This window comes from Sceloporus undulatus, chromosome 10, assembly GCF_019175285.1.
Source record: "Sceloporus undulatus isolate JIND9_A2432 ecotype Alabama chromosome 10, SceUnd_v1.1, whole genome shotgun sequence".
Lineage (NCBI taxonomy): Eukaryota > Metazoa > Chordata > Lepidosauria > Squamata > Phrynosomatidae > Sceloporus > Sceloporus undulatus.
The window spans coordinates 1,515,305-1,542,906 of record NC_056531.1 but is presented as its reverse complement, the minus strand read 5'-3'; the positions used below and the strand labels follow the sequence as shown (position 1 = coordinate 1,542,906).

Here is a 27,602-nt window from a genome sequence, read left to right as displayed (position 1 = left end):
AAAACAAGGAGAAAGTCCGGTTGTGCTCTTTCTTCGCTGGCTGCCTCTCTTTCACCCCTCTTTTTGCACAAGCCCTGCTGTTTGAAATGCATAGTTTGGCTCTCTCCTAGTCCCTGCAGCTCGCACAGTACAAAATGAATAAGCAACACATTGCAGCCTTCAGTTAGGAATGTCAGCTGATCGCTAGTGGGATGCCTTCTGAATCCCTGGCAGATTTTTTTTTTTAACCTCCAGAATTACATATGTGCAAAAAAGAGAATCAAAAACACAAAGCACTGCAGAGAAGGCAGAGTCCTCAGAAGGGCTTGCTTAAAACACTGCACCCAAATAATCCCTTTAAAAACATGGTTTCCATGGCTAGCAAAGATGCTGGTGGTGGTGCTGCTGCTGCTGGTGGTGATGCTGCTGCTGCTTCGCCTTCTCCCTTTGAACATAGAAGCAAGGATCTGCCACATTCCCTTTTTCCAGCCTGGATTTTCCTCTGCACTTGCTATCTGTCCTGGAGAAGAAGCATCTCTGCTTAAATAGATGCAGCTTGCAGGAGACCAGCCTTCCTTCCCTCGCTCTCGCTCTGTGTCTTGTGCTGAAAAAGCTCTGTGACCACTCAGGGATCCTGCTTTCTAGTCATGATCGTGCACGGTTCTAGCATTTTCTCTCCATAGCCTTGGAAAGGATTTTTTTTTTACATTTAAAGAGACAGAACACACTCTAACAGGAATCATTTTAGTCAAGTGTTTTCTCCTCTCTCATGGCTCAAAGCTCAGAAAACAGGGATCTGGCAGCAGGGATGCACAGGGAAGTGTCATGCTCTCTTTCACACACATACATGCACACGCAAACATCCTTCAAATGGCTACATGTGTCATCTGAGAACTGGCATCCTTCCAGGGCATCATGTCTAAGTCATGGACCTCAAAATACATGACTTTCCAGTTCAGCTCATCCATGGGCATGGCTTTGAGCACCAGAACCCCTTCAGCCTCAGTTGCTCATCTGCACAATGGGAATAAGACTAGTGACCTACACCAGGAGTGGTCAAGTTTTAGGTTCATCTTCTCTATTTTAATTTTGACTAGACTTGCAAGATCCACTAAGCAGAATCAGGTACACAAGCCATTCACTTAGAATTTAAACCTCCAAAAACGCACACATTCTTAGGCTAGGAATTTGATTTCAGCACTACATAGAATTGAACCTGTAGTCCTTTCTCATAAAAATTAGCTCCTAGTTACCCGAGGTTTTCTTCATTTCAGCAGCCCAATTTTGGTGGAAAAATCCGTTGGTCACTATTGTTAACAACTGGATTTTACCAATGTGCTGTAAACTACTCAGAGATCTACTAGTAGCTCCCCATCTAGTGTTTGCTCAACACGACCTACAACCACGCAAATGTTTCAGGCTAATAATCCTAGATACATAAGTGCTACTTATCCGTTATTATATATGCTCAGGTTATGCAATAGGCCACTCAAAAGAGATTCGTGTCCCACACGTAACGGCTAGTCTCTACACTGGGACAACTTAGATTTGTTCTCCTACGTTTTCCAAGACAACACTGATGGGCAGTACAGAAGGGTATCAGCTATACTTGTTTAAAAAATAATAACCGCACAATTTCACAGCATTAGAACGTGTGGCATAAGAAGGGCAAGACCCAAGAATTTAGTCCAATATCCCAGTTCCAGCTGGAACTGGCACATTACCTTCAGGAGGTACCTAAAAATGGCTATAGCTTTTCAAAAGACAAAAGTTCAAGGATCACCATATCATGCAACAAAGGGGAAACCAACACTGGGAAGCATTATACAACTGCAGCAAACTACTAGGAAAATAGCTCAAATGCAAGTAGAGAAAAACATATGATGAGTGCGACTGCACATGAGTGAAGGCCACCAGTGAGCTTACTCTGTGGCAAGGACAGAGGTAAAGAAAATGTTCTTGCCCTCGGACATTGCATCTTCTGAGTGTTGTCTGGTAGTTTTTCCAGGCAGCGTAGAACCTTTGAAATCTGGCCCAAGTACAGGTATATCTCGATTAATAAAGTAAAATGTGTTCCTGGGTATTGTGTCTTTAACCGAAAAATTGGTACCAGAGACAGAAATACCACAGAAAGAATAGGGATCATCTCCTGTACTATAAGAAAAGACAAGCCGCTCAACATGCTTCAGTGAACTTTTTATTCAAACCTAACCATATACACGTGTGAAATGGAACAATCGGGTCAGTTAGTCTCGTGTAAGTAAACACCACACTTTGAACCTTCTGGGGATCATTTGAAGGCTTCTTCCAAAATGCAAGCAGGGATGCCTTTTGGTTTCGCCAGCCTCCACTTTTTGTACGATTTTCATTTTGGTGACCAAACTTTAGATCTATGCATTTTTAACTCGCTGAGGGTAGCTGGTGAGGCAGGTGGATCTGCTCTCCTATTTTCTCTGTTTTATTGTTCACGCATGCTCAGTAAGGGTCTTTGGAGGCAGCTGCCATTGATCTTGCTTGTTGCAGGCAGACACACACAGCTACAGTAAGATTAGCTAGAATACAATCTCAGTTGCTGCCAGCTCAAGCTTTATTGTATCGCTTACTCCAACCTTCCTTCATACAAATGCTACCGATATGTGCCTGTAGAGATGTAGTTGATCCAATGGCAGAACACTGTAATGTAGTTTCAATAGTCTTTGAAGGTATGTTGTATTGGTTGTAATTTGGGCTCTACAATCAAAGTTGCCAGGAGATGTCTCTAGTGTACCTTCTGGTCATTCTGATAAAAACATCCACGTACTGGGGCCTACAAATATAGACAAGTTGTTTGGTCAAGTCCAGCCAAGGATTTGCATTGCTCTTTGTGACTTACTGAATCTAGCAGGGATGGAATGTCCAGCTGGCTCCATGCGTTCGTAAATGTCTCTCGAGAGAGTTCCCAGTTTCTTTAGAAGAAGCTATACTTCAAGTTCTTCAGAGGTCCTACTGCGAGTGCTCTCCGTGAATGAAAAGAACCAGGCAACTACCACAAAACAGGGCATTTGAATAGCGGCATCCCAGTTATGAAACAGCATTTTACACCATTTTCATTCAAGTTAACCCAGTGCCATGCTGTGGGTGCAAGAAGACCTTTCTGTTCACACTTCTGCCTAAGAATGCAGTCCGGGGCTCTTAATTTTAAAATCTATGAGATTCATTCTGAGGGGTGGTGACCATTTTTTGTTGTCGTGTTTTATTCCGTTTCATTTTGATATGAAACCAAAGAAGCCCCTGAGCCTCTCCTCCTCACCAGGACCCTATTAGTCTTTCATCGCAGCCTCCATTATCCTCTTGGATAGGTAAATGTTCCGGAAACAAGAGCCTATCATTTTTGCCTAATACACCTTGCTGATACTACACAAAAATAAAAATAAACAACATGAAACTGGAGGGTAAGATTGAGTTGAGAAGGTAGTACAGCCATAAACATAATTCCAGAATCCCTAGGGCACTGTGGCCAAGTCAACCTATCTCTCTTAAGACCTGAGATAGATAAATGGCCCAGGCAAGGCTGGCTTCTTGTTACTTAGCAGCAACTAGATCATCACCAACTGTTAATGGGTTACCTTCTATATTCTTGTATCTAGTAGGCTTTGGTAAAAGCCTTGGATGCTGCCTTCCTTCAGTTTCTTTCATCTTACCAGTCCATCGCTTTGCAGGTCCACCAGGACCCCAATGCGGAAGTCTTTTGACGAAATAGCTCCCCTGTTAGCTGCGAGTTAAGTGCAATCTAATATAGCCAGCTGCGTCCTTCCACATTTGAGAACAAACCTAAGAAAGGTTACTGGGCTCCTATAGGCAGAGTTCCATTGTAACGCTAAATTCCAGATTAATAGGCAATTTAGACACAAAAATATTATCAGAGGTCAAGTTGCTTGTATGCGAGTCCACATTTCCAGTTCTCCTAAGCAACAGGTGCACAGCTTGGTCTGCCAAGCATTTGTGTGACTGATGTTGTCTATCACATGGTTGCAAGGCCTTTTTCTGCTCGTATGGGTTAGATGTACTGTTCAAGTGTTGGAAGCAGCAGAAGAGAATGCCTGGGGATCATTTAAGAGCAGGTCCTGTAAGCAGGATCAATAGCAGGTTGGCTTTTCAAGCATAGCCAAGTGCGTCAAGTTGGTGGAGATGAGCACAGTTCTTGGACCAACAGGAGACACTTAAGGCAGGCTTTCCATTTCCAGCAAAAGGTTGAACATCTAACATTATCATTTTTATTCCATTTTTTTCGAGGGTAGAAGAATAGTATATAGGAAGGATGCCATTTTCCTTCTTGAAAAGATCGACTGAGATTTTCCTCAATGTTGAGGTGCGATAAGCTGCATCTTGCAGAACATATCTGTGCACAGAAATAATGTTGAGTCTAGAAGGAAATTTAAATTAAAACCAGATTTTTTTTTAACAGAATCCGGATTTAAACTAAATGTGGCTGTTTTTCAAACAAGGTAATCCCCCCCCCCCAAAAATATACATTCAGGGTAAAAGGAACTTGAAAAAGCTCATCAACCCAATTTGGAAGCTGGAAAGGATAATATGTGTGTGCGTGAAATTATTTGTTATGGGCAGAGCATTTGGCCAGCCTTTCCGACAAGTTTTCAGTAACACTTGAAAGTGTGGCTCCATAGAGACGTTAGTCCTCATCCAGTAGTTACTTTACCATTTTAATCCTATCTTTCCAGTAAGATGGACACTCATTATGTCCTAGGATGGTTGGACCAAGAGCCCAGTGTTTGCTAAGAAAGGCAAGATGGGACTGGAATCGGAGTTGAAAGATATTCTGTCGGTTTCAGAAGATGTTCTGGAGAATTCAGGAAAGATGACTGTAAGTCCTGCTGCAACGAAAAGCTTGCTGAGCACCTAAACTGCAAAGCAGGCTTCTGGGTGCCCAAAGTCAGCTGAAGGTTAGAAGGAACATAAAGGGCCAAAACTCTATCTTGGAACTATTCACATCTATATCACTAGATAACCTCTAAGCTAAAAAAGGCTAGAGGTTATCTCTTGCACTGCTAGGTGCATCCCTTGGAAACTCTACAGAAGGCCATCAGATGTGTTCACTAGAAGCAACCAAATTTCATTTCAGAATGATACCTAACACAGCCAGAAACAAAGACATGGGTGACAGATTTTTGGACCCTATAGTAATGAGACTGTTCAGAAATCTAGTTACAGATTTGAAAAGCCCCATGTAAAGAGTTCTACTTGAAGATAGGTGATATAGGATCACTTTAAATAGTGTATTCAGGAGCTCTGAGAGTCTATCCTTATTTACCAGCCTGCTGTTATCTCTATGCCATCTAATTATTTTTAATCTTGATCTAGTAATTTAAATTCATCTGTTATGCTACCCAAATTCCTGGCAACTAAAAAACACAAATTATGTGAAAAGGCTTTCATGGTTGGCCTCCATAGTTTTTTGTGGGTTTTTCAGGCTATGCGGCCATTCTAGAAGACTTTATTCCTGATGTTTCACCAGCATCTGTGGCTGGCATCTTCAGAGAAACACAAATTATTTTCTTCTAACTTCGCTCAGATCTAAGTAAGACATAGTTTATTATGCTCATTTTAATCCCCAAACAATCCTCATGGAAGGAAACTAGACAGGATAGCCCTTCACCAGAAGTAGGCATGGAGACTCAACTTCATGTATCCTGCTTAGCTATCATCCTCTGGTTTTGGTGTGGTGCGGCAGTTATAAACTACCCTTGCAAGGCATGCGTGACAAGGCACTGTCCTTCTTAGTTATTTTGTTATACTGTAATCATCCTGGAGTGTTCTTTAATGGAATAATATAGCCACTATGCCACCATACAGATGAGTGAAGCTTCACATTCATGAAGGGATCCACCTAGAGGTTTTCCAGTGCCCTATTCCAGCACAGAGCATGCAGCATTTGATCTTTCTTGGGATATCAAAAGCAACTAGGGTCAAACATCTCCATATGCAAAATCCAAGAGTGAGTCTTCAAACACTTGCGATGCAAATCTTTACAATGACTAGAAAATCGGGTGCATTAGCAACATGGGTACTGTGTGACACTTACTGTAGGACACTACTACAGGGATGATGAGTTTGTCTGAGGAACTGTGCCATCTTCTTTACTGATCAGACTTCCCATTTCTGGCTTCAGGTACCTTGAGGTCCTACACTACTAAGCCTCCAGAATTTGCTTCATGTGCTTTTTTTCTCATCGGTTTCCTCGGTGCTCTGTTTTCCAATTCCTTGTGGTCTTATCATCCGTCAGTTCTTTTGCAGAAGTCCACTTCTTTGCATGGGCTTTTTAAAAAAAAAACTAAAGTAATACATTTTTCTCAGCACTTTATCCATTATTTTAAGTTGCATATCCAGAATTCACAACTATTAAAGGACAGGTTGAAGAGTCACAAAAGAAAGCTATAGTTTATGACTCCTTAAAGTTTCCCTTAGGGCATTATCTTTTCAAAGCATACATTAGCACTGTGGCATAATACTTTTGAGTTATTTGGTTATTTGGCTGCCTTCTGTGATTCCCGTTTCCAGATATGCGAGATGTTCTATAAAGCAATTCCTTCCCATTTTCCAGGATCTTGAGACTTGATTTGGAATGTGATCCAGAATGCTGATGTTGACTGACAGCTCCACGTTTTTGACACTTAACTGGCATATGTCCAAGTGTGGCAGATCCTGCTAAAGTATGAAGGCTCAATTAACTATGAAGGCCCAAGACAGATAGAATGGAAACTAGTAGTAAAAATGCCTCCACCCCCCCACCCCCCCAAAAAGCAATAAGTATCCTTATGGATTAAACCTTCTGCCTCAGAGTTAAGCACACTGGTAAAGATTTTCCAGACAAGGGGAAGGGAAGCATTGCAAAAAACAGCACTTCCAGCAGATTATGCAGCCCTGTCTGAACATAGGTCACCTCTTCTCATATCAAAGATTGATAAACATGTTTCACCTGGCTACCTAGAGATAACACCACCACATTAGGTCGACATTAGGTTTCTTCTCATAACATCATTTGATTTTGGTTCTTTTTCATGCAGTAAAATTAATGCCACAAATATATATTAATACATGAGTACCTGGGTTACCAGGCAGAAGGTTCACTCAGGTTCTTGTCAGTTTTGGCACTCCTTCCCTGGTATTGTTCATGCAGGCTCCAGGAAACCACCACAGGTTTGTAGACGCTAGAGCACTGACACAGAGAGACTTGGTTTCTCATTCCCAAATCCAAATTGCTATAACCTTTCTTCAGTTGGGGTGGAGACTTACCTGTCTTTGACATGTGATACAGCAATGGACACTGTCGGCGCGGGAGACCTTAGTACCATTACTATTTTAGCAATGCATGTTCTACTGCATCAGTTGTGCTTGGGAGGCAGATAAGAGAATTGCAGTACAATCACTTTTCAGGATGTGTACCGTTTATTTTACATTTCTGCAGAATTCTGAAACTAGGAATCTTCTGTTGTGTTGGAAATGATCCAAGTGCCAATATATAGATGTGTCATTAGGAAACTACACTCCAAATAAGTAGTACCTGGATGCAACAAGAAATGGAACAATGAGCAAGATTCCTTGCTTGACTTATAGGACTTTGTATTCCAGCTGAGCAGAAATCGGGCTTGACGTCAGGTCCCAAATAACTAAGCCCGCTATAAAAACATACGAATCGCATCCAGAGCTTGGAAAGGGTTGGGTTTTGTTTGGTACTACCACTCTCTGGAATCCCAGAGCCAAGTGTGTCCATTGACACACTTGAAATACAGAGGAAGGCTTACTAAAATGGCAGTTTCAGTGTGTTGTAGCACTGAAAATGGCAAATCTTGTGTTAGGGGAAAGGACGGAAAGAGTTGCGGAAGCCTACAAAGGCATTTCCTATTTTGAAGCAAACATATAGAAACATATTTGCAGATGTTTAATAATCAGGGCAATATTAGACTCCAGCTGTACGAAGTCATTCCATTTCGGGATGATATGAAAATACACAACCATTCTGAATCATACCTATAAATCCCTCATTTCAAAGAAGAAAAGCATACAAGTCTTCATTTCATATATAAGTGTGTTCTGAAGTAGGCATGTACCATATTTCAGCTATGCAATGCTCTACAATTCTGATAACCTTTTGAGTGAGGAACAGATGTATTTGTCTGTCTAGGCACAACCTGTTCCTAGACATCCTGAACAGAATCCTTGCAACCCAATATTTGATTTCATGAATAGATTGGCTTGTTCTGTATAAGAACATTAGCTTCTTATGAGCCCGCTAGGTTGGGTTTGGATGTTTTTTGCCTGGTAGATTGCTCACATTTTCTAGAAACTACTGACACTTGACCCAGGTGGAACCACATTTCTGTTCTTTGCCTGGAACAGAACCAACATATATATCCACCAATCTTTTGAACAGATGTGCAAATGCGTCCACTTCAAATGTTTCTTTTAGTAAGCAAGTTGTCTTTAACTATGCATATGCAAAGGAGAAAAGGAAGGCCCTTAAATATTTTAGCTGCAGTTCAGTCTCCTTTTCGGAGGAAAAATAATCAAAATGCATTGGATGACCCAAGTCAAAAGTTCTAATCCTGAGTCCTATCCTTGCATATTTACATGTGCAACATCTATACTGTTCAAAAATCGAAGTCATATTATTACATTCTGCAACCCAATAATGAGAGATCAATGAAAATGACAAGCAACCACCCACTTTTCATAGCCTGTTCGGATACTTTAAAGTGCCCATCTTCTCATGTATGAATGGCCTCAATATTTATAAAATAAATAAAATAGTGATGCTCAGGTACCTAATAAAGATTTTGCCGTTTTGGGGATCAGTGCCTTAGCTGCTACAACTAACAATTTATGGCAGAACAAGAGATGCGACAGAATTTTAGATCCCCACAGTAGTATATTCTATTAACAGAAGGTAAATTTATTTTAAATCAAAGGTTTCAAAGAAGTTATCTACTCCCCATCTGCCCACAGTTCCCCCCCGTTTATCCTAAGCACCTAAGAGAGCACTGACAGATCAATGTGTGGGTGAATCTAGCCCAGCAATCCATTTGTAGTCATGGCCGGGCATATGTACTTTGGTTGCCTTCTTGGCACCTCTTCCAGTATTCTAGTGTCTTTTTTGAGACAGCATGACCACAACAGGATGTGGTATTCCCAGTCTAAATGTGCCAGATTATATCAAAGCATTATGATACATAGCATTTTTTAAAAAAACCTTCTCCTAATAATCTGTACTACGCCAATAATCTTCTCTCACACTGCACACGGAGTTGAAGTTTCCCACCAGTGTACATGGAACATTGGAATTTTTTGCCCAAATGGGCATCACCGTCTGCTAACTTATGCTGAAATTCATTTGTCCTTGTGTTTGTTCCAAGTGTTCAGAAACTTCCCATTCTTCCTAATTCTGGTCTTTACATTTTCGTCTCCAAGCATGTGTACTCTCACGCAATTAAATTTCAATATATGATGAAACTATTAAACAGCTCTAGCCACAATACCAAACTTTGGGCTGACTCTCTTAAATACTTTCTCTGTTGTGAGGATGGCTATGGTATTATCTACTTCATAAGATCACCTGTCCCCTCATCCCACGTCTGTTAAGATAAGAGACTTTGGTGAGAGGGTTTTCCAAAAGCTTTTATTTAGCTGTTAAGAGGCTTCCATCTTATCAACCCTTTGTCTCTGCTCAGTGAAATTATCAAAAGAACTCCAGAATGTTGAAAAGGCACAACTTCATCCTGCAGAAGCTATACTGATCGAGTTCCTTCCTAAGCTCAGGACACAAACTCACTTCAGCATCAGAAGAACAGCCAGGTGGATGCAGTTTTCCAGCACCTACCCTATATGACAGGCAGAATATTCATAAAGCAACACTGTTACTTCTGTTTTAGACAACCGGGAACATATTGCATCCAAGTTAAGGTCTTCATAGTCTTAAGTTCATTATGGTTCCAGATCATATGGAAGACTATATGGTCGGCTCTTGGTATCCACTGGGGTTTGATTCCAGGACACACACACACACACACCCCACCCATGGATACCAAAATCCATGGATGCTCAAGTCCCGTTAAGTACAAGGGGGTTGTAAAATGGTGTCCCTTCTAAAAATATTAAAAAATAGCAAAATCAATGTTTGCTTTTTGGAATACACACACACACACACACACACACACACACACACACGAATCAAGCAGTGGATGGTTGAATCCGTGGATAAAGCATCCATGGATACAAAGGGCCAACTGTATATTTGCCAATGCTCTTTCTACTGTAAAGCATACTGCATCTGAGCCTAGTTATCTATACTCAGAAATCTGCTGTTTAGAGATACTTCTCCCCAAAGCATAACATTTTTCTCCTATCATCTTCTTTTCCTTTTAAAGGATTTTCAGGTATTATTTAATTAAATTTCAATATATGATGGAACTATCTGGAAGTGTAACTGTATCTCTCTTCCATGTTATGAAGTATCAGCTGGCAAATGTTACAACCATTTATAAACACAGATTTTTAATGGGACAAAGAGGCACAAAATGGGACTTCAAGCATCCCATCATATGCCTAGATTAGTTTTCCCAAACTTTGTTCCTCTAGGTTTTTGGGTCTTCAACTCCCAGAGGCCCCAGCTAACCTAGCCAACAATCAGGAATTCTGGGAGCTTATGTCCAAAACATCTGGAGGACCAAAGTTTGGGAAGCAATGGTCTAGATTAATGTGATTAGCTTATCACATTTGTAATGTTGCTCCTAATTCTCAAGGGTCTACATAAAATAATATATTACCCAACACCCTGCAAGGATTAAAACACTTTCTCTGGGAGGGGTGACACTTATTAAACTGAAAAATGAACTGCTTTGTTACTGTACCCAGGAACATTATGTGCATTACCTTAAAACAGCTTTGAAACTCTCACCAGCAAAACAAAAATGATGCACACTGCCTTCATTTCACCACTGTCCTGTTCACCACGCCACTGAGGTGGTTTAAAATTATTCCTCCAATGGAAGTGCCAGTGTTAACACCTTTCTTTGCACTGGATCGCAATGCATAACTCCCAATGTCCAGTCAAGACCAGGTGACAAAGCAGAAAAAGAAAAACGCCATACTGATGTTGACCCGCAAAAACATACCTTCTAGAGAGTGGTCCAGTATGCCGTTAACTTGTCAAAGGGGAAAGCCACACACGTCAGGATTTGGTTGGTAGTTGCTGAAATTATTGTATTAGCTTGATGGATATGACTGTTTCAACCAATGTGACAACCACTTGGGGGAGACAGATGTTCAGAAGACAAGGTGGTGTTACAGGCAAGGAAAAGGGTTTACATGCAATTTTGGGGTGCAAAATGAGGGGAAGAGACTGAAGAACATTCTCTTAAAGGACAATCCAATTTCTCCCTTGTCTCCTGAAAGTCCGCAGATCTCATACACATGTCTCATTTCCTCAACGCTATAATAAAAGGTATGCACCTACATGCATTTTAAAAATGCACATCAGGAAAACCTGGCAGCAGTGCTAAAGTCAGGAGTGGCACAGGCCCTACTTCTTTCAACTAGCTTTATGGGTGAACTGAGAGTGCCTTTATAGACCGGAAGAAGAAAGAGCAACAAAGCAGAGATTGCCTGAGGCTGGGGAGAGAGCACCAGCAAACATACCTTCTTGTGCACAACAGAGGAAGTGGAATTAATGGTGCTCTCGTCGTCATGCATCATGACCAGCTCAGAGCTGCTCTCATCCATGACCTCCTGAATGCTGTTGACACTGCTGCTCTGACTGCCTGTGCTTACAGACATGCTGGGGATAGAATGGTTGCTGCCCAGACTGTCCATCATCCTACTCAGGTTTGTCCCATGCTCACTGTCCTACAAAACAAGGGGCAGGAGGGTTAAACAAAATACCACAGGAGGCAAACTCCTGCACACACATTTCTGCAGCGGCAAGTGTTCTGTTAAAGGCAACCCTGCAGAAAGGAACACTTTGATTCGTCTTGGTACATCGCCTTTGGTCAGATACGGCGGTAGAGGTAAGACAAGGCTTCAGTGAGGACATGCCCATTCCAGGGCACAGTCCAGAAAATACTCAGATTTAAAAAAAAAAAAAAAAGACTGGAAAGAGGTCTCTGAAAATTAGTGAAAAGGTTACATTTGTTAAAAGCTCTAACAAAAAATGGAGAAAAAGGAGAGGGGTAAAGGTTGGGGGGTGGAATGAGATGGAAAACAATGATCTAAACAATCATTGCTAGCAACTGAGGACACCAGGCAGGTTGGACCCACTTATGTGAAATGTGGGTAATGGTATTCCACAAGGGCAACCCATTACTACAGACCAGTGTGGTACAATGGTTTGTATGTTGGACTAGGCCTCTGGAGACCAAGGTTCAACTCCCCACTTGGCCACACAAACTCACTGGGTGATCTTGGACAAGACATGTTCCCACAGCTTCCCGAGGAAGGCAATGTTAAATGCCCTCTGAAAAATAATCTTGCCACGAAAATCCTGTGATAGGGTCACCATAAGTCAGAAATGACTTGAAGGCACGCAACAGCAATAGCATAATGAACAGAATCCCAAGAACAGGTAGTGCAGACATAACCCAACATAAGAGGACATGAACATAGCCCTGTGCATATAAAGAATGTAGAGGGAATCATAAACACACACACACACGCAACAACATCATAGGAATTTTCTATGGACTTTAAATACACACTGGTCCCTATTTTTTCTACCCCTGTATTTGAATCTGCCATTTTAAAAATCCAGCAGCGATATCTGACTTTGAGATGTGGTATACAGGGTTCTGAGCAGAGAGTGGACCACTAGTAGGAATCTCTTTACAATTCACCACCTCGAGAACGCTGACTTTTCCTGGAGAAAAATACTAGAAGCTGAAAAACTTTTTCTCTTCCAAAAGGTAGCCTCCTTACTTCTAACAGTTGGCGATTAGTTAGCTGGCAATGTCTAATTCACTAACTGAAGATCCCCTTCTTACAACTTTAAGCCCTTGTTGCAAAGCTGCGTACTTTTTCATTTAGATCTAGGATGGGCAACTCCACAGAATATTTTAAAAGGTGAGTCCTCCCTCAAAATGTCCTCCCCTCAAAATGTCTAAAAATGTGACTAAATGGCCTATACAGTATTTGTCCTCTAGGTTTTGGGGTGACAGGGTCCATTTCAGGGCAAAAAAAGGATACCATCCTAAATGAATGGAATCATCCATATGATAGAATATGAAAGGAGAAAATGGGGTCCAGTAGGGTGGAATGTTCCCACCATTGTTTTGGAGATGAGAGAGGACTTTATGCTGATGAAACTACACCAGCTCCAGTCTCAGTATTGATACCAGTTTAATATTTAACTGCTTAATATTTAAGGCCTAAATGAAAGGAGGGTGTGGTTTTTAAGCGCAAGCATGTCACACAAAAACGAAATGGCTACATGTCATTTTTTGTGAGCCACCTTGGGTCCCACTTCAGGAGGATGAAACAGATAATAATAAAGGAAACTGTATTTTACAGAAACTGGACACTGCAGCCTGCTACGTGACAACAGTCATTTTCTCATAAGATATTTTGCAGTGGTTTCTTTTCCACTTCTCCCAACTGGAAAGTTGATCTTTGTCTAAATAACCCTGAGATGACTTACACCAGGCATCAAAGGGTTACAGATGGCAACATTTTTGCTTATACTTTAATAGAGCCTTGGATCTGATATATCATAAATATATATAGTTGAAGGCTGTCAGAAATGTTAGTTTGTTCTGCAATCTTTGTAATGTCTCGCGTGTACATCTAAAAAAGCCAGACACATGCACCAATTACAGGGGGATGTTTGGACATGCTTGCAAACACTCCATTTCACATGCTGCATGCAAATACTATTTGGAGAACTACGAGCAAGTTTGACTGGACCACTCCAAAAGTATGTCTCAGTGATAGCAACTCATGCCATCACTGTTTTCTGATGCGTCTCCAAAAGACTCATTTCACTATGCTTTAACCATATTGTCTCTCCGTTGTGCTTGATAGAAAACTTCGAAGCCTAAACCCTAGCTTTAACAATTCCGTAAACTGCCTTAAACGTCTGGGTGGGTAAAGAACTTTCTTTGGACTTCTCCAGCTTGAGTGAGGACCAAACATATGCTATGTTAAACATGGAATTTGCCACTGGGTGCTAAATTTTTCTTTGCAAAAACAATACCAATAGAGGTAGACTCACTGGGACTGGGCAATGGCACAGGGAGGAAAAGTAATCTGACCCTGATGCAGTCCTCATTCAGTGCAAACAATAAGAAAAAATAAGTATACAAATGCTTATTATAACACATAGTCAAATGACCCTGAGTTCCATGCAGAAAACAAAAATAAGGAAAACACTGATTAAGCAGAGATGGAAAAGACACACACACACACACACACACACACACACACACTTGCATTAACAGCTGGCCCATAGCTGGCAGCATGGATCAACTGGGAACTGGAAAACTTAAGGCAAGGATAGAAGGTTAAAAGGATTAGGAAATTCTGTTCTTTGGATCATCCTATTTAGTAGATTTCACTAGCACTTTGGAGAGGGGCACTTTGATTCTATAGCAGCAAGAAGCAGTCTCTTCAAATTTAGGAAACAAAACCCAAAGATTAAGACATCTTCCTCCACTACACTATCAACTGCTGAAACCCCCTTGAAATTAGGCAGATTACTCAGATGCTTCTCCTCCTATTCATCCATGATAAGGCATCAGAAGTAGCCCATGGACCAATAGTTAGCCAATAATTTCTAGAACAATATTGTTCTACAATAATTTAGCAGGGGCTAAAACAGTGCAGGAGTTCATGGAAGCAGTAGGTCCAATGAAGCACTATCCTCTGAAATCAGAAAAGGCCTACAAACATTTTATTGTCCAAATACACTCCATGGCGCTCCTTTCAAATAGAGGTTCAAGGTCTAACCAGCCTACCAATGGTGCTTATTTCATCAGGATTGCCAATCCCTGGATACACTCTTGAGGCCAGCTTGTCTTTGCCTAGCTTTCAGGACCCAGCTCAGTCAAGTTAACCTAGTCATACACATCTGATATAAGCCCAACATACTCTCCAGAGCACTGAATAGAAATGTGGGCAACAATCAACTAAAAAATGTAATTGCTTTTGGGTTTGATTAAGTTATTTCCATGGCCCAAAGCAATGGATGACACCAAGCTTCAACTGCTTCAGATACTTCAATGCATTCTGTTTCAGTAATGAAGGGGAATACATCATGGACCAAAAATAAGACACAAGTATTCCTGTTCATAATAAAAATCCACATGTCATGCTGGAGCCCATGAAAAAAAGAATGAGAAAGACCACATGCGGTAAGGGGCTCATTATTACCCATCACTGGTATAGATAAACTTGATACCTCCTCCTCTTCCTGTGATTCATTCAGAGGACCATTGTGGGCCTCTTGGAAGAGGATTTTCTTCATTTTCCGGTACTGAAGGTTGTCCAGTTCTCGCACCGCATCCTTTGTTCTTTGAATCAAATCTATTAGAACTCGTGGAGGCCGCTCACAGCGAACAAACTCGTGCTGGTTTTAAGAGAGACACAGAAATGTTTGGGGTCAGAAAAGAAGAAATACAAATCAACATCACCACCCCAGCAAATAGGTGTACCTTTAAAAGGGCAACTTTTATTAGACTTGAAAATGGTAATTGCAGCAAGAAATTTTTCAATGTAAACCACTTAAGACTTTTTACTATACTATGCTGCAAACAAATACAATAAATAAAACAAATAATAAAATAAACTCCAAACAAAAATAATTGTAAGGGTTTTTTTTGACATTGTGGTATCCCTCCGATCCCACTTCAAATCACGAGACATGTCCCCGCCATATACCAAGACGTCTGAGAAATTACCCGCAACAGTTCTGCCGACGATGGTCTTTCCTGAGGTATTTTCTGCAAGCAGTAATCAACAAATCCCCTAAAAGAATCGGTCCTAAGTAGGAGAACAGAGTAAACATGAAAACACATTCATGTTAGGCATCATAAATGCACAAAGCACATACCAGCTAAGAATCAGCAAGACAATAAAATAGGAAAAGAAATCAAATCAAACTTGGTTTCATCACACATAGCTACCTTAATCATCATCCAAATGAAGAATTCATTAAAAATACAGCCAATATGGAGATAAGTATGTAATGTTTCACATGTGAGCACCACATGCTCAGATTCTTCATTAGCCAGTAAGTTTTAATGGGTGGTCTTTGGCAAACAACTCTCAAGCTAATTTAACTTCTCTTCTTAGCACATTGAAAGGAGGTTATATTGCATTTGGAGACTTGAACAGTAAAGGAGTGATACTTAAAAGGTATAAAAACTACTTCTAATTTATTTCAAGAGAGTGGACTCCACTATAGTTTTGGGTGGTCTGTGAAAACATGATAATGTAGATGTGTGGCTAAGTGCTGTTGCAGCTGCCATGGTGGCTATTCACCATGTACATTTGAAAGCATATGGTGTAACACAAGCATCAGTTCTGAGCAGAAGCACCTTCTTTTATCTAAGACACTATTACCTGACCTGTCTTAAGCTTAAAATGGTTCACAATAGTGACAACAAAACACAAAATGGGCTGCATAAAGACAGTACAAGATGGAGAAACAAGCCAGCTTTATCCACAACACAATATGCACATTAGAGACACTTAGCTTGTCACACACATCTGTTACAATTATTTGAATTAAGTATGTTCAAAAGTAATACATATATTTGTATCTAGACAAACTTCATCTCTCCTTCTCTGTTCTTTTGTGATGATTTTCAACTGCATATACCTATATCATGGAGGAATATATTCACATTTTCAGAATTCAGCCACATTAGCTGGGGGACTATGGAATAAAAGTAGCATTTCAAAGATCTGCACGTTTTTCTATTTTAATTAAAAGATGAGGTGGTTGCATGAGGATACAGTGGTATTTTCTGCATGGAAGACATGATGTACAAACAACACATATGGACCACAGCTGAGTGGTGGGGAACCTGCTTTTCATGCAGACTGTTTCAGGTTCAAACTCCATAATCCCAATCAAAGGGACTAGATGTTTGGAGCCTGACACCTCAGGAGCTTCTTCCTGTCAGAGGAGACAATCCTGGGCTACATGGACAAACAGGTACAAGGCAGATTCTTAAGAGCACAAAAGCATGAGTATGCACACAGACACAGACATTTTAAGGGATGCTTCTGTCATTCATGCTTCATGAGCTTGCTCCAGAAAAGCACCAGCCAGAGGCAACCCTGACAGGCACACAAAGCATGGAGCCACTGAGTGGGCTTTGGAATCTGGACCTCCTATAGTCACACCACCATTGTGTATTCAGTGCATCACAACAACATGCACTTCACGGATACAGATGAAATAGAAGCAATGTGTCATCCTGTATAACACAGAAGAAAAAGTTGTAAAAGGCCATCCCAAGAATTTTCAAAAGCAGAAGTTGGACTGCAGTGCTTACCATTCATTTGACTGTAGCATTGGGGAGTCGTTCTGGGCTATGTGATATAAGGCACTCATAGCATTCATATTGAAGAGGGGAGGTTTCCGTTCAGCTGCATGGAAAAGGAAGAGGAGCAATGAAAAGAGGTGGATTAACTGAGTCCTCACAGAGCATCACAGATCCAAGAACTCTATGTCCACTACTTAAGACATGTGAAATGTTTTTCCAGATACATATTCTACTGGTACAGTATTTGGATTACATTGCATTTTTTTTTTGTTGTTGTTGTTGAATAACTCTGAAAAACTGCTGTTCTCCTCTGGAGTTTTGAAGGAATACAGTATGGGACACTCCTCCACACTGGCCAGCCTTTCACATAATCTGTTAGAAAGTACCATTAATAGCAACTTGTGCAGTCCACTTTGGGTCTAAACTGTAAAGTTGTCCAAGGCCCTGAACCTGCCAGTTTGCACACATTTCCTCATTTTGCCTAAATTCTTCAGCTTCCATCAACCATAGTGATGAACTATGAAGGGCTTCCTTCTCATTGTGAACACTACATTTTCTTATTCACTAGATATCCCCAACATGTCCAAAATTTTGAAGCCAAGCAGCAACTCTGCATGCTCCTGTCTTTTCAATTCAAGGATGTGGAAGGTAGCCACAAAGGCTTCTCTATGGTGGAGCATATTGGTCTATGAGATTTCTGGATAGGAGCAGTAGTTGGGATGTTTGTTTGTTTGTTTTCAAAGGAAATTTAAATTTGACAAAAATAACAAAGTGTCATGTGGCACCTTAAAAACAGTACATTCTATCTGGCATAGGCATTCATGAATAACTGAACACTTCATCATATATAATTGCATTAATGATTAATTGTGCCTACACATCAAAAGTAATATACCTATACCCTCTTCCCAACACTGCTTCTTGTCATGATGGTTACCTATTACCCCAACCATAATATGCAGGACTCCTTTGTTTCTCAGTTGTTGAACAACATGAATCAAAAGATCCCACTGTGCCGATGTCCTGCTTGTGGGCTTTAGAGGCCTCTGTAATGCTGGACTATGATGGCAACTCTAATTGGCTTCAGGTATTAATTCTCATCAGTTCCAGCCAGCACATGCAAAAGCCAGGGACGATGGGAAGTGTAATCTAGCAACATCTGAAGGACCACAGGTTCCTCACCCTGAGACAGACCCTTGATCTGATCCAGCATAGTTTCAATCATGTTCTTACAGACCACTGGCTGAAGCAATTTATCTCATCTGGCCATACCAAAGCTATTTAAGTGTGCGGAAAAATCTGCTGACAATTTCACTTTCCAAAAAATCCACACACACACACACACACACACACCCATTTTACCACTTGTCAGAGATAGTTCATGTTCCAACTCCACATTTCTCTTTGGGCACTGCCTCATCTCATGTACCACTGCGTAACCATGAAGACCTTATTACTAGATGGTGACATATTAAGAGCCTGACTGCCAATTAACTGATTGTTTGTGTGATAAAATACACCGAGAATATAAACTTGGTCTTTGCTGAATAACAACAACAAATGCAACAGGTTGGTGATTTGTAGTGTGACACTTTACTCACCTAACTCTATGCAAGTGATTCCAAGAGACCAAACATCTACCTTTCCATCATACTGTCCTTCATCCATAGCCAGGATTACCTCGGGAGCCATCCTACCATAGGAGGATACAAAGAGAGCAGGTTATGCAATGCAAAAACAGCATCATAGGAGGGGGACACTGTTCACATCTAAATGATATTCTCCATCAGAGCAGCCCCAGAATGTAAGATAACTAGCACGGAGCAGAATTAAACCATTCTGGAAAAGTAATACAGTGGCACATAACTTCTTTGAGTTTGCTATCTTTTAGACATCAGTGGGCTGCACACACTCCCACACATACATGAAAACACTCAAAGGTCTGAAACAAGCTTTAAACAGCAGCACATACAAGTGGCTTCCAGACATGGTACTTGTCTTTTTTGTGGTCACCTTTTTTTCCAGCACTGGGTGGGTGTGGGGGTGCATGCAGTTGATAAGGACCTCCCTTAATAATTTTGCCTATGTAGTAAAGATATTATGTAGCTTCTACTTCTCCTAATCTGAAATATGGAGGTGATAATACTTCATAGAAACCACCTCTACAGCCTTCCCCATCTATAGAAAACCCTAGAGGCAAGGTTAAGACATTTGTTCTAAGGCAGCAGATTTTAGGCACCATTAGGGCAGGCAGATGACAACCAGGGAGGATGTCATCCATTTGAAACTCAACTATGGTTGGCATGAATAGAAATCCTACATGAGCAGAGTTTTCTTGCAGGTTTTATGCGGAGTAAATTTCAGGGAGAGTGTGTACCATAAGCATATACTGGGGTGGATGAGCAAAAAGATATCAGGCTGAATATCATAATGAATGATAGGCCTGTACTGCAAGGATGCAATAGGCAGTACCAATAAGTGTCAGTGACAAAAGTATGAGTATTATGCACCAACTGCTTGAGTAAATTAAACAGTTGCCATTTTTCTCCCTGGAAGTCTATTTCCTCAGCACTTCACTCAACACTGGACACTATATTGCATAGTATAGTTAAGTTCAGCACTATATTTGCAGGCTGGATCAAGATCCTGTGTTTTTTAAAGCAATCTGTGAATAACTAAAAGAAAATTTCACTCCAGCTTCACTTACCAGTAAGGGGTCCCCACGAAGGAGTTGGCAGGAGAGGCTATAGATGCAGACCCAAAATCAGCCAGCTTCACCTGACCTGGCTCTGTTAGGAGAATATTACCTGCTTTAATGTCCCTTTTAAACAGAAAAAAGAAAAACTGGTTACAACAGGGATCTCTTTGTAATCTGAGCTAAGCACCCTATAGCTTTAAACTACCCTCACTAACTATGAGCGAAGAGACTGACAGACAGTAGCAGGGCAGAGAGAAGAGAACTATCTCAAGGGCTTATCAGCTGGCCTTCAATTTGACATCAGTCCCAAGAAGACCTCCCTTCTCACTGTGCACTTCCAACATTTTTTATAAATGCATGGAAAGACACAATCAAAGGATCACAACTGACTCTCAGGATGAGAAGCAAACCAAGGTTAGGTATATTTCTCTTTCACATAGTTCATTGTACTATGTGTGCATCAAGGCACAGGGAAACAGATGAAGTGTATAAGAGGAAAATTCTAAGATTCAGTGAGAACAGCAGAAATCACTATACGCTCTAGCATGGTAAAACTTAGGTTTAAGTTTGGTATATGAAAAAACAGGTATTTAAGAATCTGTGAAACATGCTACAAAAAAACCAGTCCCAATTAGTACTCAAACAAGTGTATTTTGGATCAATTCAAGCTACCATGTAAAGGCAAGCCCACAAACAAAGCATTCAGGATGTTACCACTGAATAACTAACAGCTAGCTAACCAACATTAGCTGTTGGAAGGTGCTTCATACAACAGAAGCCATTTAGACATCTGAAGACAGTTTAGATCCAAACTCGATCTAAAAGTGTCTACAGATTGTGAACCTGACCGTCAGGAAGAGGGAGAGATCATTACAAATTCATCTGAAATAGGTGGAATGCTACCTCCTCAGTTGGATGAATTAATGCATCAATGCAAAGAAAGGTAATAAAAGGGTTTATGCTCTTACCTGTGTATCTTACAATGAGAATGCAGGTAGGCCAGCCCCTGCAAGGCACCATCGGTAATGGCAGCTATCTCTACTTCTTGAAGTGGCTTCTTGTGAACTGAATTAGAAGAGAGAAGGAAGGGACAGAAAATTGGACACAGTGTTATGTAATATTGTGGTAGGAATGGTTGTATATACTCTGCCAATAAATTGCCATGATGATAAAATCTGCAAAGACAGGAATCTCTTTCTGTTCATGAGGATAAAGACTGGGGTAGGTTGTTGCTGAAAGCACAGGCCACGCCAAGAATAGACTTAATGCATTTTTCTACCCATATATTCCTGTCTGTGATCGTCACTCTTTCAAATCTATCACCAGGTGTCACCCCAAGTCTTTGATGTAAATCCTACACTGATGCTCCTCATGCCTCGTACTCCTTTCCCTACAAAATGAATATAGTGTCCTTCTTTCAAAACTCAACAATTTTGGGAACGTTTCATCTTATCTGCTTAGCTCTCACTATGAACTGAAATGAAGTGTAAATAGATGTAATTACAACTGCACAGCCTTGCTGTTGTCCCAGGAAATAGTCAATGCAACTAGGGAATATTACATACCCCAGTGCCAATACTGAGGCATATAACATTAGAAGCATATGCACTGATATTGTAATTTTTCTTCTCACTCTCTTTATATAGCAATCCTCTTTTGTTGTTAACTGCCTACAAGCTGATCTCAACTCATGGTGACTCTGTGGATGAGACATCTCCATTCCCTACCCTTCACTGCACTGCCCAGGTCCTGCAATCCTCTATTAAAATCATATCTTAATCAAACCCGATATGATTCAAGTCAAACTACAAGTCTACAGACAATCTGCAGACATGAATTAGTTTAACCCAGCTGTCTGTAGACACTATGGAAACAATGAAAAGAAATAGCCAGCCAGATGTGAATGCACTCCAAGAGACAGAAACCATCCATATACTAAAGAGAAAGAACGATACTACATCTGCACTAAATTATGAATCACCTATAAAATGTTGCCCTCCTCTAAACCACAATCATACTGGCAAAGAAACACGACACAAATATTTCAAGGCTTACCTTCTAACAAATCCGAAGCTGATCCTAAACAATACTCCATCACTAACTGCAAGAGACAGAAACAAATGCTGTCATTAAAGAGCAGGGATAACAGGTGGCTATAAGTCTGACAATATTTTAAAAGAGCAAATCTATACTGAAGATCTAAACTGTGTTAACAATGTATATGTACGTGCCTTCGAGTCACCTGTTGACTTATAGCAACCCTGTGAATTTCATACACGATCTATATTCAATTTTACATCCAAGAAAGAAAAACTTGTCGAAACAGAAAAACCGCAGGAGTCAACACAGAATTCTGTTAAAAACTCACCCAGGCAGTATGTTCTTTCAAGTAACAGCCCTTATATTCTATGGTGTTGGGGTGTTTTAACTGTCGTAGAAATTTCACTTCCTTGATAATATCCTGCCATTTCTGTTTTTAAAAAAAGACAAAAGGAATTTGGTTAACTATCAGACCTTGCATTACCTAGAGCACCACATAGGCACAAAAGCAAAATAGCATTTCTAGAGGAGGGTAAGATCAGAAGTATTTTCTGTCATTAAACAAGGAGTATTATATCTGGACAAAAAGATTTGAGAACCGCAACCAAAGCACCCCTCCACTTTAGAGCTGCTGAAGATCATTCCATCTAGGAACTCAGAACAGCAGTCCTTCAACAAAAAACTACGAAGGGAGATTGGAAAGAGAAACAGCAGAATTGAAAATATCCACAGATTTCCATCCATCAAGGTGGGCCAAATAAAGACAATGGTTTCCTGGAATACTACACATATTATAACACTAGTTTAAGCCCACAGCCTCATGAGGGCTCTCTTGGCCAGTTTATCACATCACTTTTCTGTTTCTCAGCCAGCACCACACTACACTCCAAGAACTCCCTCCACTTTTCATATGGTTATCTACTCAACTTGGCTTCAGGCAACATCTCCCCTCCTGCTTTTGCCCACCTCATCACCATACCCACAAGTTTTATATTTCTCTTGCTATTCACATATGCAACCTGTTCATTCATGACCATGAAGGTCTGTTCCGAGGCATTTCACTGCATCCATCTGATGAAGGCTTGAGTCTATGAAGATTTATGCTCCCAACTTCTTTCTCCCAGTTAGTCTCAAAGGTGCTACAAGATCCCTTTGAATGCCACAAGTTGTTCAGTGTCTATATTCTCATTTTCCTTCATTAACAAGCAAATGCTGATTCAATTTTAAATTTTTAAAGAGGTTTTCTATTAAAAAAGACAACACACAACTGAAAGGGCTGTCTTTCTGCTTTAATGTAAAGAAAAGCAATGGTGCACTACTGGAGGTCACTAGTGTACAGTGTTTTGTCCTTCTTACCTCATTTGTTTGCTTTCCACTGTAGGACATTTTCTTGATTGCCACCACTTCATTAGTGCGGGCATTGGTAGCCTGAAAATTGGAGTGGGAAGAGAAAAGGCAAGAAGTAAAACTTAACAGATTTGCTCATCAAACTAGGCAATACATTAATTTGTCTAACTCCCTTATACGTCACAGTGATCACAGTTGCACTATGTGGCAGCAATGGTGACAGTTTACCTATGTGCTGTAGGAAGTACTGTTCCATCATTTAGCTTCACTGGATAGCTCTGGGTGCTATGATTTTAAGGGAGGAAAAGAGTGGCCTCTTGCTTCATCCAACCGCCACTGAAGGCAGTAGCTACCTCTGCCCAGCTGTACTGGTAACAGCCTAGGGATGGTTGCTAAGCCAGTGGCAACAACCTCCTGGAAAGACATGGGTCTTGTTGTCAGAGTCCCTATGTCAACGTTCTGACATATTACTTTGTGTGTGCTCTTTTGTCTCCCCTCCCTAATACTGGCTACGTTTCACATTATCTGAAGGCGTTTTAACATTTGAAGAGTCATGTTACAACTCCTGCTGACACCCATACCAGCGCTTCGGATGGGAATTGAAGGGAAACTGCACCTCAGAAGAGCTGTTATTTCTAAAATGTGTTATTTATAGGTTCAAGTGAGTCATTGGTTCAGCGTTATTCTATTAATAAAAACGAAGGCCTCCCAATGCACTTGCAATGATGGCAGTAATGTCTGATGCTATTTTTCCACCCCAAGTGCTTAAAAGGAGCAATGTACCAGAAGCTGGCAAAGGTGTGGCAAGAGACCGCTTGGTGTGATCTCCACCAAGATCACTGGGAGGAGAACTGTTCCCCACAGAAAGCTTTATGGTGCTGTATGGTGGAGCTTTAAATGATTAAAGCAGCAGGGCTCTACTTTCCTTGAAGGACTAATCCACAGCCTGAGACATCTTACAGTTAAATAACATGCTCATCAAACAGACTGTAAGTAATGCTGTGCAGCAGGCTGCTTTAAGTGGCACTGCCTCATTTTCAAGGAGTACTGCATCATTTCTGCAAAGCAGAGGAACTAATAAGTTCAATCTACTTCATTTATAAAACTGGGTCACCTCCTTTAGTTAGCACACAAGCAGCCATCTTTTGCAGCCGACAGTATCCAAAACAGGAGACTACCCAGTGACATGAAGTACTCTTTAAACTGTCAATGTTTGTCTTTATTAATTTAATGAGGAACCACAGGGGGTCCCTGATCCAAGTCTCATCTTGGCCACAAACTCACGGTGGAGCCCTAGGCAAGGTACAATCACTCAGACATAGCACCCACCACCATCTGCAGCCTCCACATCTTAGCCTCAGAGGATATCATCAACACATGATACACACAGAGAAAGTGTAAAGAGTGCTATGCATGTGCATCCATTAGTCAGATGAGGATTGTTTCAGCCCTTTTTGGTGCGAATTTGGAAGAATAACCCAATTGTAATAAAACATGGAATAAAAACTAGGCATCTGGGAACCCTTGATATCATTTCTCTCCTGCAGAATAGCAAAGGAAAGGGCATTTAAAGGGAAAAAGCGACAGGCACATCTATGCTTCTCCTTCTCCCATCCGTCACTTTTCTTCTGCTCCTTTCACCTTCCCCTCACCGCTTTTACCTATTTGACAAATCAGAGAACCAAGAACACAGACCAGGAAAAAGTAGAAGAGTGGGCACTTCTATACAGACCTCTACCCACCATTTTGCTCATGTTGAGCAAACCTGTCACTTTGCAGCATAAAAGCACTGGCCAGAAATCCCAGATTTCTGTTTCATGCTGATTTTTGGTCCTCATAGTCCCTGTGTTGTTTCCAAAATGAGGAACAACAAAAAGAAACCAGAAACCGTATGTATTTTTCTTTATCTGTGTCATGATGCCATATTGGAATGGTGGGAGGAAGGGAAAGAAGGGTCAAGCAATTTTCAAGAATTGTGACAGTATCTTTCTCAAACGTATTATTACAAAGATTTTGTTTCCTTCCTCCTTTAGACTGAAATTAGAAAGCAAAAACCACTTACAAAGTAAACAGCGCCAAAACTTCCATGTCCAATTTCATGTAAACCCACAAACAGTTCCTGAGGATCATCTTTGTAGAACAGGTCAGCTATATCTGGGTCCTTTGGTATTCCTTTACGCATGTTGAACAGTATTAGGACCTGGCTCCCAGCTCAAATTCCCAAGCAGTTTCTTTCTTCATTGACAAAGGATTTTGCAGGTGACAAATCAGAACCTTTATAGGAAAAAAAACATGGACAATTAACTAATTATGTTTTTCTAACCACTGTCATTCACTGTTTTATGCAGAGATTCAAAGAAATAATTTGAGGGGAGGGGATGCCTTTCCTCTGTTTTCATAGGCAGTATTATTTAACAGTTGAACGAATGATGATGATGATGATAATAATAATAATAATTGTATCCTGCCTTTCTCCTCAACAATGGGCATTGAGAGTGTAAAATAAAATATTAAATACACAAAGGGTTTTAAAAAATAACCTGGCTGCATGGTATAGAAGAAGGTACTGTGTTCCAACTGTTCTTTTAAATCCTCACAGTGCCCCCTCTAGGAAAATAGATCCTCTCCCCAATTTTATCCACTGGGCTGGAACATTTACTGGGCAGCTGGAGAGTATGTGCAGCTGTGGTGACTGAAGCAGTGGAAACAGCAATGACGTTACCTGCCCACTCCCTAGGGTTAAAATGTCTCTGCTGTTGCTTGAACTGCTGCTCTTTCTATGGCTTCAGTTAGTTGCTAGAAGGGAATGATGAGCAATACAGTCGAAATGGCCCTCAAGAAGCAAGTGCTTCACAGCTAAGTGGAACATACACCTAAGTTAATGAAAGAGATGTGCCCCAGGCCACTACCTCTTTAAAAGTGGCAGAAATTACATGGAAAGAATGGGAATAGAAACAGCAGTTCAAAACATTTCAACAATTTTTTAATTCAAAATCAAGCACTATTCACAGGCGAAATGAAACAACGAAGTCAATTAAGTCTTGCACAAGTAAGCAAAAGCATGTTAACCTTCCAGGGACCACTTGAAGACCTCTTCCAAAAGGCATCCAGGGATTACTTTTCCTTTTACCAGCCTTCACTTCTTTTGTGAATTCCATTTTGGAAGCCAACTTTCTAGATTTATGCTTTTTTAACACGGGAGAGCTAGTGAGGCAAACTAATTTGCTTTCCTCGTTTCTCTGTTAACACACGCGCAGTAAGGGATTCTGGATGCAGCTGCTGTTTATCTTGCCTGTTGTAGGCAGGCACCCATAGTTACTGAAGGTTTGGCTAGAGTAGAATACCAATCTTTCCCAGCTCAAGCTTTATTACATTATTTATTTCAGAGACACTGCTGCAACTCAACAGGAAGAGTCTGTGTTTCTCCAGACCTCCTTCACCACCCTCCAATGCCAAAGCTGCTAAAAAAGCTTCCAGCTAGACAGAGGAAAAGAGGAAGCAGGGCTGGGAAAGTGTAAACTGCCTTTGTTCACTGAAGGGTACCTGTACGTGTGTTGAGTCTTACGAAACCCAAAGACAGATCAAAATGTTATGTGGCTGCAGTTGGATGTCATGCGGTAATGTAGTTAGTTCATAATGATACTTCATGAAGCTTGGAGGCTGAGGATGCCTCTCCATGTTTATGGTCCCTATCACTGTAAAGTTGTTAAAGTGGCATTTCAGCATACCTGGGTAACTGAGACATTGACCATATTCTATGGTTCAGACTCATTTCAGCAGAAACCATGGAGTTCCTTTTCTGTTGCCTCTACAGACTCTGATCTTCTGACCTGTGGAGATGGACAAAGTAGCAATAATTAAAATAGGCAACAGAATGGACAAAGGAGTAGCTGTTTGATGCATGGATGACTTCTGACCCAACTACCAATAGTTCCACTTAACCAGTTCTCTGCCTTTGCCCTCTACCCCTTGCCATCCAAACGGCTGTTTTTCCCCCATCTGGGCCA

General features: G+C 40.9%; 1 protein-coding gene across 6 annotated transcripts in view; it reads right to left on the bottom strand.

Moving 5' to 3' along the window:
* TAOK3 (TAO kinase 3) overlaps positions 1–27,602 on the bottom strand; it is a 74,636-nt gene that overhangs the window by 26,567 nt on the left and 20,467 nt on the right. For 4 of the 6 annotated variants that reach the window (XM_042441481.1, XM_042441482.1, XM_042441484.1 and 1 more), the window contains exons 2-13: positions 27,324–27,425; positions 25,658–25,869; positions 23,605–23,676; positions 22,577–22,678; positions 22,264–22,309; positions 21,177–21,273; positions 20,218–20,331; positions 19,112–19,203; positions 17,520–17,613; positions 15,915–15,996; positions 15,416–15,583; positions 11,668–11,874 (exon numbers count right to left, since the gene is read on the bottom strand). In XM_042441481.1, the coding sequence (XP_042297415.1) occupies positions 11,668–11,874; positions 15,416–15,583; positions 15,915–15,996; positions 17,520–17,613; positions 19,112–19,203; positions 20,218–20,331; positions 21,177–21,273; positions 22,264–22,309; positions 22,577–22,678; positions 23,605–23,676; positions 25,658–25,777 (1,194 nt within the window). In that variant the 5' untranslated portion in view covers positions 25,778–25,869; positions 27,324–27,425. Of the gene's footprint in view, positions 1–7,269; positions 7,502–11,667; positions 11,875–15,415; positions 15,584–15,914; positions 15,997–17,519; positions 17,614–19,111; positions 19,204–20,217; positions 20,332–21,176; positions 21,274–22,263; positions 22,310–22,576; positions 22,679–23,604; positions 23,677–25,657; positions 25,870–27,323; positions 27,426–27,602 lie in introns of those variants that run through there. The other 2 variants (XM_042441485.1, XM_042441486.1) reach the window with 2 other exon arrangements.